This window comes from Delphinapterus leucas, chromosome 1 (assembly GCF_059928025.1).
Source record: "Delphinapterus leucas isolate spDelLeu-1000000601 "Yukka" chromosome 1, BTC_Dleu_Yukka2, whole genome shotgun sequence".
Lineage (NCBI taxonomy): Eukaryota > Metazoa > Chordata > Mammalia > Artiodactyla > Monodontidae > Delphinapterus > Delphinapterus leucas.
The window spans coordinates 67,718,230-67,730,575 of record NC_143129.1 but is presented as its reverse complement, the minus strand read 5'-3'; the positions used below and the strand labels follow the sequence as shown (position 1 = coordinate 67,730,575).

Below are 12,346 nucleotides of genomic sequence, written 5' to 3'. Positions count from 1 at the left end.
GAGGGATGTGGGGCAGACACTGGGAGGAAGTCATTTTTAGACTGTGGCCTGAAGCATAACTTTAGACAAAGCGTATGGAAGAGCGTGTTCCTGACAAATGAAAAGCTTAATTTATTAATATTTATGGCTCGTTGAATAGAGTATATTTTTTAAGCCTCCCCTTACTTTGTGCCACCCAACTGAAGCAGGTCCAGAATAGCCCTGATGCATGGCAGAAAGCAGCCCCCTTCAGCTGCAGAGTGGCCTGGTGCTGAGGCGGGCGTGAGGCCTCTTGACTAGACACCGGCAGTTTTTCCACCGACACGCATCGTCCATTGGCTTCCCTTTATTCAGCCTGTTTATAGGAGTCACAGCTGTGCTGGGAGGGAATCATGTGCTGGATGCTTTCACTGGAGCATTCGGGAATTAAAGAAGTAAATCTCTTAACACCTACTGATGTCTTCCTTTCTCTCTTTAAAAAACATCAGTTTTTATTATGAAAAATAAAATATATACAAAAGAAAGAGAGTGGGCGAGTGTGTGCGCACACACGTCGATACACTTTGCAGGGTACACATTAAAAAACAAGCTCCCATGCCCTCACTACCTAGCCTAGGAAATTAAACACGACCAACAGTGTGTGCTGCACACATCCTGCTCCATAAGCCCCGTTCCAAACAGAACCACTAGTCTGAATTTTGTGTTCAATGTTCTCTTTTGTCCCTCTCTTTTACTATGTTTTAAAAGGTCACATTTACGCTTGTGCTAGGAGATATTACAATATCAGATTATCACTGTGTACCAACAGCAAACAAGAAATAGCCTGGAAAACTGTTTGAATAAATTGCTTGATTGTACTCTTTTAAAGAGGAGAATATACTGGTAACATCAAAGTACTTAAAAAAAAAAAAAGTCAAAACAAAAGCCTTTCAATTTCAAGGAAAACCTTAACAGGGTTTGTTAAAAGGGTAAGGGTTTTACAAACCAGGGTGTATTACACATGGACCCAGAAGTGACACGGCAAGGAATTGCTTTAACAATAACAATGAAAACACTGTTATTTTAAACTACACCATGAAAGTGTTTGTTCATTCGTAATAATGCCACTCCAGTATATTTTAAATGATTTTGTGGTATCAGAGTTTGAATTTACTGGCGTAAAGGTCACCCTGACATGTACCAACATGAGACATGATTGACATTGGGAGACATGATTGACATTGTATTACTTCAATAATTCAAAATATTGAAATAGATCATGTCAGGAAATAGCCCTTTGGGCAAACCATTCTTGAATTTGCTTTTTTTGTGCTTTTGATGGATGTTTGTATTCTGTATTTGCACCCTACCCCCCTTTTTCCCCTAAACTGTTTGGGTTTCCATCCAAAATGGAAAAATATCAAGTTTGGGGTATCATATTTGACTACTGTAGAAATGACCCTTAGTGAGTTGCTTGCACAAACTTTTTGATTACTTGTCAAATGATTTTGCAGGCTTTTTCATTTGAATTGATCTCCTACTTTGAGGGTCATTATCACTCCACTGCTAAATGATACTTTTGGGCAACAAAAGTGGTGCATTTTAGAAATTTGTTTCCCAGAGCACATCAGAAGAAGAGTTGTTTTTGTTTATATGTTTTCTTGCCCTTTGAACTGTAGTGTAACTTAGCAAGATTCCTTCCCCAGGAAGAAAGTAAGCTCAGCTCCTGTTACCGTTCTGAAGTTTATCTGTAAGTTAATATGTAACTCAGAATCCAAAGTTGGCCGGTTGTAAAAACATGTGTATATCATTTAATCTTTTTATTTCATTTCATTTCTATGTTTTTATTCCTGAGGCAATTGGTTTTTCCAAGATTCAACAGCAGACATTTCCCCCCCCATCAATGAGTTTTTTGGGGTTTTTTTTCGCGGTACGCGGGCCTCTCACTGTCGTGGCCTCTCCCGTTGCGGAGCACAGGCTCCGGACGCGCAGGCTCAGCGGCCATGGCTCACGGGCCCAGCCGCTCCGCGGCATGTGGGATCTTCCCGGACCAGGGCACGAACCCGCGTCCCCTGCATCGGCAGGTGGACTGTCAACCACTGCGCCACCAGGGAAGCCCCATCAATGAGTTTTTAAACTAAAGTTTTCATACTTTTCACAGTGATTTTTGCTACTATACCATAATTGTAAATCTGAGGCTTAAAAAAAAACCTATGTAATATCTTATTCAGACTGGGAGTCCAGTCTTCAGTGACATGGGATGACATGGATTAGAACAATAGTTTCTCTACATCTCAGTGCTCTTTATATTTGCATTCTTTAGCCATTTTAACTAGCCCCTTAAAACTCTCTTTTATGACTCTGAAGACAAGCCATCTGAATTTCACAATAATTTTACTATGTACTTCCATAATACCCCTAGTCACTTAAAAAAAAAGAAAAGGCTGACAAAGCAAACCATTCCCAACTGTTTAAGAAACCAGTGAATTCATCCCTGGCTTGGGCCCTGGCTTGGGCTGCATGGAATGTAGTCTGAGGGGGAGATCTATGCTTTCCTTCTCTTTCCCCACATAGGAGAAACTTTGCTGGCGTTCATGCTCATCGCAGTTGATCAGAAACTGCTGTAAGCACTTAGGGCTTCTATGATGTGCATGGTAACCACATGCAGTTTTAAGTACAGGTCTCTGCTGAAACTTCGCCCTGAGATCAGCTGTGCAGAGCACCTGACTCCCAGGAGTTCTCTTGGTTGAATGCCCTTCTCTCAGCTCTCATGTCTTCATGACTTCCTGTCTCCTTGTCCATAGCACTCTCTGTCCTGGGGGCTCTCATCACAGGCAGAGGAGCAACAAGGTGACAGGGTGGCTGCTCAGCATGTTTAGGGAGGAGGCGTAGGAGATGAAGTCTGAGAGGTGGCCGGGGGGCTAGCTTACATCAGGCTCTGTGGGTCACTGTGAGGACCTAGACCTGATCCTGGCTGACGTGGGGAACTTGGAGGGTTTTGAGCAGAGGAGTGATAAGATCTGACTTGCATTTTACCGAGATCTCTCTGGCCTCTCCGTGGATTGGCTGCAGTTAAGTGGATGAGGTGGAAGAGAGAACCAGCTTAGGAAGTCACGGAAATAACCTGAGTGAAAGATGATGGTGGCCTGAACCAAGATGGTAGCACTGAAAGAGCATGGAGAGATCGACTTCTATATATGTTTTTTGTAGAGACACATGTTTTGTGACGGCTTAGACGTAAGTTGTGAGAAAGAGAGTTGTCCAGAGCTTCGACCTCAGCCACTGGACATCTGGAGTTGTCCTTTACTGAAATGGAGAAGCCCGTGGAAGGGCAGGTTTGGAGGTGGGAATCAGGGGTTCAATCTTGACATTGTTAAATTTAAGATGCCAGCTAGATCCAAGTGACATTGCTGGATAAACGTTTGAATACGTATGCACACGTGTGTGTGTGTGTGTGTGTGTGTACAGGGGTCATTGGCATTTAGGAGGTATTTAAAGCCCTGAAACTAGATGAGGTTACCAACTTCCCTGGTGGTCCAGTGGTTAGGACTCTGGTTTCTCACTGCAGGGGGTGCAGGTTCCATCCCTGGTTGGGGAGCTAAGATCCTGCATGCCGCATGGTGCAGCCAAAATAGATAGATATATAGATGAGAGAGACTGGAGAATGACTGGATAAGAGGTCAGAGGGATGATCTGGGACTGTCCAGCATGTAGAGGTCAGGGGGACGAGAAAAGGAGCAGGTAATGAGATGAGGAGAGAATCAAAAGGGGGTGATGTTTCAGAGACCAAACTGGAAAAAAAGGAGGGAGTGATCAATTGTATCAAATGCAGGCAGATCAGTAAGATGAGATTTGAGAATTAACTGTTGGTTTAGCCACATGGAGGTCGTTGGATTCCTTAACAAGAACAGTTTTAGTGGAGTACTGGGGATGAAAGCCTGAACTGGGTTCCTTCAGGAGATAGTGGGAGGACGGAGACTGTGCACAGTGACTGCAGACAATTCTTTCAAGATTTACAAGTTAGAGGAGGGCAAAGGGATCTTAGCTGTGGGGCAATGCAGGGTCCAGATTTTTTCCCCCTAAAGTTGGGATATAAATGTATATAATTCTATGGCTGACGGCAGTAGCTCAGTAGAGAATGAAATATTCAGGAGAGAAAGGGAGACTTGCTGGGTCAGTGTCCCTAGGTGCGTGAGAGCAGATGAGATCCAGTGCACAGTGGAGAGCAGTGCAGACATTTCCCACATAGGAAGACAGGGCACAGATGCAGAAGGTGACGGTAGGATGCAGTTGGGGACACAGAGAAGTTCTCTTGTGATTGCTTCTGTTTTCTTAGGGAAACAGGAAGCACAGTCATCAGCTGAGCGAGAGAAGCAGGGGGAGGTCCACAGTTGAGGTTAGAGAGGAAAGTATAAAATAGTCATTTAGGAGAGTGGAGCCTAGATGGAGTAGGGAAATGTGGGAGGATTGCTGGGCACCATTAAGAGTCCTCTTTGAAGTTAGCGGACATGAATTTAAGGTAAAACCAGTCAGTGGGATTGTGTGCTTTTCTCCAGCTGTGGTCAGCCACCCTGGTAGAGATGCAGAATGGATAGAGAAGTGGACTTAACCAGAGTTGAGGTCTGGCCGGGCGAATGCGCTGACGGGAGAGAGAGGCAGGGGAGCTGACAGTGCAGCCAGGGGACGAGTCTTGTGCTGCACCGTGGATCTAATCCGAGCGGGACAAGTGGAGACATGCCGGGGATGAGACAGTAAAAGGATTGGAGGACTGATGGATTCTGGGTTCTAATGTGGCTGAAGGATTGATAAAATCAGGGTATTGGAGGAAGTGTTCTGGAAAGTCAGAAGTGGTCAGTCAGAGGGCAGAGAGCCTGAAAATTAAGATTGTGGAGGGGGAACAGGTATTAATGATAGGGTCTCAGGCAGCGGTTCTCGACCAGGAGCAATTTGCCCCTGAGGAGGGGACATTTGCAATTGTCTAAGGACACTTTTGGTTGTCACAGCTGGAATGAGAAAAGCTGCTACGGACACCTAGTAGAGGTCAGGGGTGCTGCTAAACATCCTATAACACACAGGCAAGCCCCACAGCAAAGACTAATCTGGCCCGATTGTCAATAGTGCCAGGGTTGAGAAACCCTGGGCTAGGGTATGATTATGGGAATTAGCAGCTGGGATAGGCCTGAGGATAAGATCTTTGGAGAAGATAAGATAAACAAAGAGATCAGGGTTTTGGAAGGTTCTTCCTATGACTAATGGAAGCTCCAAGAATTATGACAAGAGTAGGAGAAAGAGCCAGGGATAAGAGGAAGTTAGCTAGCTATGTATGGAGTTATTTTTCTGCAACTGGCTGATTGGCTGGAGTCGGAATTCATTTTCCTGGCTCTAAGAGCTGCATGTCCAAATTAGCCAAAGAGTGATGGTATGTTGTTGTTTTTAAAAGCCACTTGTTTATTAACCAGCTTTGGCATAATTAAATTCTTAAATAGATTGTCTAAAAGCCCATTTAGGCATTTGGTTGGTCTTTTTGGTCAAAATTCCATGACTGTAAACTTGGGCACTTGGCCTAGTTGCATCATTAAATAACATCTCAGGGTAACAGTTCTTGCAGCCAGGCCTTGTGGCAGGGATCTGGTTTGAGAAAATCCTTGAGAAACTTTATCTGTTGACTTTAAAGACCGTGGCTTTCCATGCAGTGCTCATCCCAGTGGAGAAAACTAGTCAATCACACAGAGTAAATAAGGGTTACAAACCAGTGCTTCTCCCTGGAATAAACTGGTCAAATTGTCCAGTTTTATGCTTTGTCCTTCATTTTGAACTCAAGTGCCCTGGGGCTGCTTTTCTGCCTACCCACAATAGCAAGGAACTGTCTTTTGTTTGCTTCTTGTTTAAAAGAAGGGCTTGTTTTGAGGTTTGGACCACGAAGAATAATCCATTGTTCCCTATAATAATAATCCACCCTCTTTAGCAGAAAAAAATCTGCTTGATGCAGTGTGGCTATCAGTTTATTTAGAAGAATGGCCAAAAGTGCCCATTGTGTCGTGAGGATAAACATTTGGAAGATGGTTGGGAGGAATGGGGGAGTACTCTTGTTCTCCTTAGCCTGGAGTCATAGTTAAGACCTCAGGAAGAAAAAATTCTGAATATGACCATCAGTCCTGGGTGACAATACCCTTCCTTATTCTGCTTGTCTGTTACATTCTAGGAATAATTGGAACACTGCAGATAGGGATTCTCTCCTGACTATTTCTTTAAAAAAACCTTATTTTGAAAATGGGTGTGTGTAATCTCTTCTATATTAGCTCTAATTGTTTCCACTTTTAGGCCAAATAAGTTTCTTTCTAACCTTCTTTAGGCCATGAAAGGGTCTCTTTTTGCGTGAAGATTATTTTATTTTAGCAGGAATCCTTAATAATTCTTGCAGTTGCCTCTGATAGATCTCGGAAAAAGAGCTATTTTTATATGCCAAGTGATAGACATTTTAATTACTACTTCCTGGGCTTAGGCTAACTGAAAAAACTCAGTGAGTAAATGAATATGTGACCCAGTGTGGTCAGTTATTTCTTGAGTACACGTGTATCTAGCACACTAAAATCCAGAGGTAGGTAAGATTTCACTAATGAAAGCAAGATATGTTATTTTTGCCTTAAATACCTTACAGGAAAAGGGTTAATTAAATAATAAACATGGCTTTAAAATAAAGTGATTTCTTACCTAAAACAGTTTTAATTGCTTTATATATGGAAGATGAGAAAAGATCAACTTGATATAAATTGAAATGTAGCAGGTGAATATGAGAACTATTTAAAGAAGTAAAAATATGGCCTCCACATCATTAAAAACAGAACATCAGAGAAGCATGATGAGATGTCCTTCAGTAGATGAATGGATAAACTGTAGTACATCCGTACAAAGGATATTATTCAGCAATAAAATGAAATGGGCTTTCATGCCACAAAATGACATGGAGGAAGCTTAAATTAATATTCCTAAGTGAGAGAAGCCAATCTGAAAAGGCTACATTTACTGAGTGATTCCAAATATAGAATATTCTCAACGTTAGTGCTACACTAATGGAAGATGTTAATAATAGGGGAAACGGGCTTGGGGGAAGCGAGAGGGAATATATGGGAACTCCCTACTTTCTGCAAACCTCAAACTGCTCTGAAAAATAGTCTATTAGTTCAAAAGAAAACATAAATATTAGGTATAACTGAACCAGTAAAAATGTCTTCTTATTAGAAAGCAAAAATCCCAGACTCTCGGTGGTTTAGTTTGTAGGAAGTACCTGGCTATATAATATTCCGCCAGAAATGTATAGTACACAGTGGTGATGGATTACTGTATACATCTTGTAACGTTCTTATATCTTTTCTTTGTCCTCTGATAAACATGCACAGTGGTATGCATGCTAAATCCTACCCTTAAGCTTTCCTTGTTCCTTTCTCTCCAGTGACTGCTGGTGTATCGGCCCTGGAGGTGTATACACCAAAAGAAATCTTCGTGGCAAATGGGACACAAGGGAAGCTGACATGCAAGTTCAAGTCAACTAACACGACCGGCACGTTGACCTCAGTCTCCTGGAGCTTCCAGCCAGAGGGGACTGACACCACTGTGTCGGTAGGAATGCTTGTCTGCTGTCCGCTGGTCATACCTCACGGGGTTCTTTACTGCTCTAGTGTGATTAACGATCCATCCTTCTGATTGCGCACTTGCAAAATGAGTGAGTTTGTTATCAGAGACTTAAAGGCCCTTCTTTTGCTTCAGCATCTCTTAAATGCAGCTTCTTATCTATATTGATACTGATATTGATATCTCTATCTACCTATCTGTATACTGGGTTGGAATGTATGCCTGATTTCCAGATGTTTGAGTGGACATGTGTCCCTCAGGATTTATAAAAAGGAAGACCCCTTGGGTGTTGTGTCTGAATAGGAAGGAAAGGTGAGGTAAAGTCAGAGATTACAAATTTATATGACTTCCTCACTGGGTCCAATTGGGTATGGTTCTGGGTAAAAGAGTCCCAGAGTGAGTGAGAGCAGGAACTCGTACAAATGTCATGGGGAAGCAGAGTCAGAGGCATTCTTTTGCTTCCCATAAATATGGCATCAACGTGGAACATGTATCCTGTAGATGCAAAATTAAACACACAGATTTACCCAGGAGAGTCCAAAGAATTATTTAAATTTGTGAAGATTTCCCACTGACATATTTTGCCAGACTAGAAGTGAAGGACATTGTTTTATCTATAGAAAGTAAAGCGTCATCAGGAAGACACCCAGATGCTCTTTCCTTCAAAGAGCAGTTTTACTTATGCTCAAAACATTCTTGTCATGTGGGTCAAAGCAGGTTTACATACCCCAAGCCTTAATATTAAGAACATGCTGTATTTCTTTTTTTAAATAAATTTATTTATTTATTTACTTACTTATTTATTTTTGGCCATGTTGGGTCTTCGTTGCTGCACGCAGGCTTTCTCTAGTTGCGGCGAGCAGGGGGCTACTCTTCGTTGCGGTGCGCGGGTTTCTCATTGCGGTGGCTTCTCTTGTTGTGGAGCATGGGCTCTAGGCACGTGGGCTTCAGTATTTGTGGCACATGGGCTCAGTAGTTGTGGCTCACGGGCTCTAGGGCACAGGCTCAGTAGTTGTGGCGCACGGGCTTAGTTGCTCCGTGGCATGTGGGATCTTCCCAGACCAGGGCTCGAACCTGTGTCCCCTGCGCTGGCAGGCAGATCCTTAACCACTGTGCCACCAGGGAAGTCCAAACATGCCGTATTTCTGATTAATGTTTTTAGCTAATCAATTTATACTTACACACCAATCTGATTATGGTTAATTCCAGAATGTTCAGTCACTGATACAGGATCCTTTACCTCCCAAATGTCAGGGCATAGTTAATAAGATGAGCAGGACGCTCTTCATTTTTATAGATTTTCAGGAGAAGTAAAATCAAGCCCAACATACCAGATATGGGTTTTCTGGTCCATGGAATTAGGGTCCACATGTCTAAAACAGAGCTCATCTTTTCTCCCCTCTGTTTCCCTTCTGTGCTAGTTCTTTTTGGGTATTTATGTTCTTCTAGGGACCTTATTTGTTTTTAAAGCTTGAGCTTTGTGGGGGCGGGGGCTGTCCTTCCTTCCCCATCCACTACCTCTTCCCTTCTATTCCTCACACCCACCCTGAGAAATAAGGGCGTTTGCTGGCCCTTCCTACTTTGTTTCTGGCATCTAGCTTTTTGTCAGCCTTCCTGCTTCTCCGCTCTCCATTAAGTGATAAAAACTGTGTGCCGGGACTTGTGCGGCAACCCCCTTGGTTATTCCCCCACTTCAAATTATCCATCTTTCAACCCAGTCCTACAGTCTATCAGGTGCCTTGTCTTAAAACAGTTCTTTTTTTTTTTTTGCGGTACACGGGCCTCTCACTGTTGTGGCCTCTCCTGTTGCGGAAGCACAGTCTCCGGACATGCAGGCCCAGCAGCCATGGCTCACAAGCCCAGCCGCTTCGCGGCATGTAGGATCTTCCCGGACCGGGGCACGAACCCGTGTCCCCTGCATCGGCAGGCGGACTCTCAACCACTGCGCCACCAGGGAAGCCCCTTAAAACAGTTCTTTCACCTCACCACTGCCCTAGTTAGAATCCTCAGAGTTTCCCATTGCAAACAGTGCTCGTCTGTTATAGCCCCACTTCTGTTCTCTCATGTGATCTCCTTCAGTCTAGTAAAAAGTGCTTTATGCTTTGTTTTTCCACTTCTGAACTCTTGCCATTTAAGTTGTATCCCATCTTCACATTGTGATCCCTCCGTAAGACCTCTTTTGATCTTTTTAGCTCTTAAAAACTCCCTGCCCATGTTATCTGGGCCACTCCTGTGAGAGAACGTCCCTTGCTATGATAGTTTTTCTCTTTTTTATCTTGAATGTAAGCATTTTGAGGGTAGAGATCTATCTTACACCTTTGGCGTCCCTCATGGTTTTAACACTGTGGCTTTTACTTAATAAATGTTGGTTGATAAGGAGATCTAGTCCCTTTTGTGTGTGTTTTTCTACTGTTTCATTTTTCTTTTTCTTACTGGTTTGACCAAAGCGTTATTAATCAGTGCGGTTCAGCAAACATATACAGCTCCTGTGATGTGCTAAGTGTGGAGGAGCACAGAGAGAAATACAGCTTGTACCCTGCCTTCAGAGGGCACCCAGTCTGATGAGGGAGAGGTTTGCGGAGACCCAAAGGTGGGAAAGAGTGTAGTGTAGGTCTGTGTTGCTGCTTCAGAGGACGTTTGTAGATGAGGTAGAAAGGAAAGCAGAGACCAGATGACAGAAGGACTTGTTTGCTAAGCTAAGAGTTTATGATTTATTTCCTGGTTAAGAAGAGAGGTGAAGGGTTTGGGGCAGGCGAGATATGATCAGACATGAGAGGCATTAAATAATGGAAATAGCTTAAGCTTTGAATTCTGTCTCCGAGACCTGTGACCTTGAGTAAGTCACTAAGGTTTTCTGAGCCTCTTTCCTCACTTGCCAAATATCTGGCAAGGTGAATCTCACCTTGCAGCGTGGTTATGAGTGTCAGAATGTTATTTTTCATGGTACTTAACATTTCTGCCCATCTTATAAGCGGAGGCCCTGGCTGCCTTTCTTGTTCAGCGACTAGCTTTGGAAGGCAGAGACGGTGTCTCCCTCTGTAGCAGAGGACAGGTTTGCTTACTGTCCAAGATAGTAATATGTCTCCCTTTGGGGCCATTATAAAAGATTTGGGTTTCCTAAGCTTGGGGCTCCTCAGCTGTGATACCGAGCCTCTGCACGCACAGCATCCACCCAAGCCCCTCCATGCCGTCCCTATGGGCCTTGGGGGGCAGGGGCCACAGATAAAAACATGCTGCTGGCTGTTTGTAAGTAATAGGGTCCTTTGTCTCCAAGTCTTCTTCATGAGAACAAAGACTTCCCAGGAGTCTTGTGTCTTCTGCCAGCATCTGTGAACCTGTGGCAGACTTGCAGGGAGGGTAAAACCTCAGAGCCTTCATAGTTCCTAACAAGCATTAGTTATATTAAACACAGGGTCTATATTTGATAAATGGTTTTTAATTTTTTTTTTCCCAATAATCATTTAGGCATTGTGGAGGATGGATTAGAGGAGCTTGAGACCAGTTAAGAGGTCATAGCCCAAGACGATGAGGACATGAAAATCAGGTATTATCAGTGGGAATTAAATAGAAAAGAGAAACTTAGGAGATGGAATTGACAGGATTGGGGATTTTTTTTTCTTTAATGATTTATTATTTATTATTTTTGGCTGCATCAGGTCTTAGTTGCGGCATGCAGGATCTTCGTTGAGGTATGCAGGATCTTTTGTTGTGGTGCACGGGCCTCTCTCTAGTTGTGGCCTGTGGGTTTTCTCTTCTCTAGTTGTGGCGTGCAGGCTCCAGGGTGTGTGTGTTCTGTAGTTTGCGGCATGCGGGCTCTAGTTGAGGCACATGAGCTCAGTAGTTGTGGAGCGCGGGCTTAGTTGCCCCGCAGCATGCGAGATGCTAGTTCCCCGACCAGGGATCGAACCCGCATCCCCTGCATTGGAAGGTGGATTCTTCACCACTGGACCACCAGGGAAGTCCCAGGATTGGGAAATTAATTGGATGGGGAGGAAGACAGAGGAATTAACAATAACTCCAAAATTTATGGTTTGGGAGACTGGCATGTAGCCATCAGTCAAGATGAGATACACAGGTAGAAGATGGAGTTGATAGGAGAAGGTGGCAGACTTGGAGGGTGGAGGCAGCTGCGTGAGTAGGCAGTTGGATTAGGGGTCTAGAGCTCCAAGAAGCACTATGCGTGAGAGAGGTTTGCGAGTTAACAAAATGTAGATGGCCATTAAATCATAGGAATGGATGAGATTGCACAGGGGTTTTCAGCTTCCACAAAAGGTTCTGAAAATGTTGTGTTTGGATTGCCAGTGCAGCTCAGTGGTTGACTAATGCTCATTTCCACCACCCTCCCCAACCCCACTGTCGCCGCATCTGTGAATATGAACAGACATCCAGCCTGTAGCAGAGGTGCTTGGATTGAAGCCGCATATCAGGATAGATCCCCACCCACCGGGCCTGACCTTACTTCCAGGGGGCTGGGTTTGACAAAGTTACTTTGAGAAATGAGTTCCTTTGCTGAAAGCAGGTCTGAGGAGAGAGTGAGAGTGGAAAGAGAAAGGGGCTAAAGGCTGAACCTGCAAAGGCGGACGGGAACATTTTGGGTTGTCTGGGCTGTGTTCCTTTCACATGTCCATGACTTTTCTGTAGGAAACCAGTAAGTAAGACTGGGTAACCCATCAGATTAACTGATCTGTGATATTTAGGCTTCTTTTTCTTGAGGACTTTGCATATCTTAATGGTAAGCTTTGTGAGTTAAGGCTGAAAC

At 43.8% G+C, this 12,346-nt stretch overlaps 1 protein-coding gene across 1 annotated transcript in view; it reads left to right on the top strand.

The window, feature by feature from the left end:
• MPZL1 (myelin protein zero like 1) overlaps positions 1-12,346 on the top strand; it is a 62,433-nt gene that overhangs the window by 32,569 nt on the left and 17,518 nt on the right. The window contains exon 2 of the mRNA XM_022560081.2: positions 7,409-7,575. Coding sequence (XP_022415789.1) covers positions 7,409-7,575 — 167 coding nt within the window. The remainder of the gene's footprint in view (positions 1-7,408; positions 7,576-12,346) is intronic.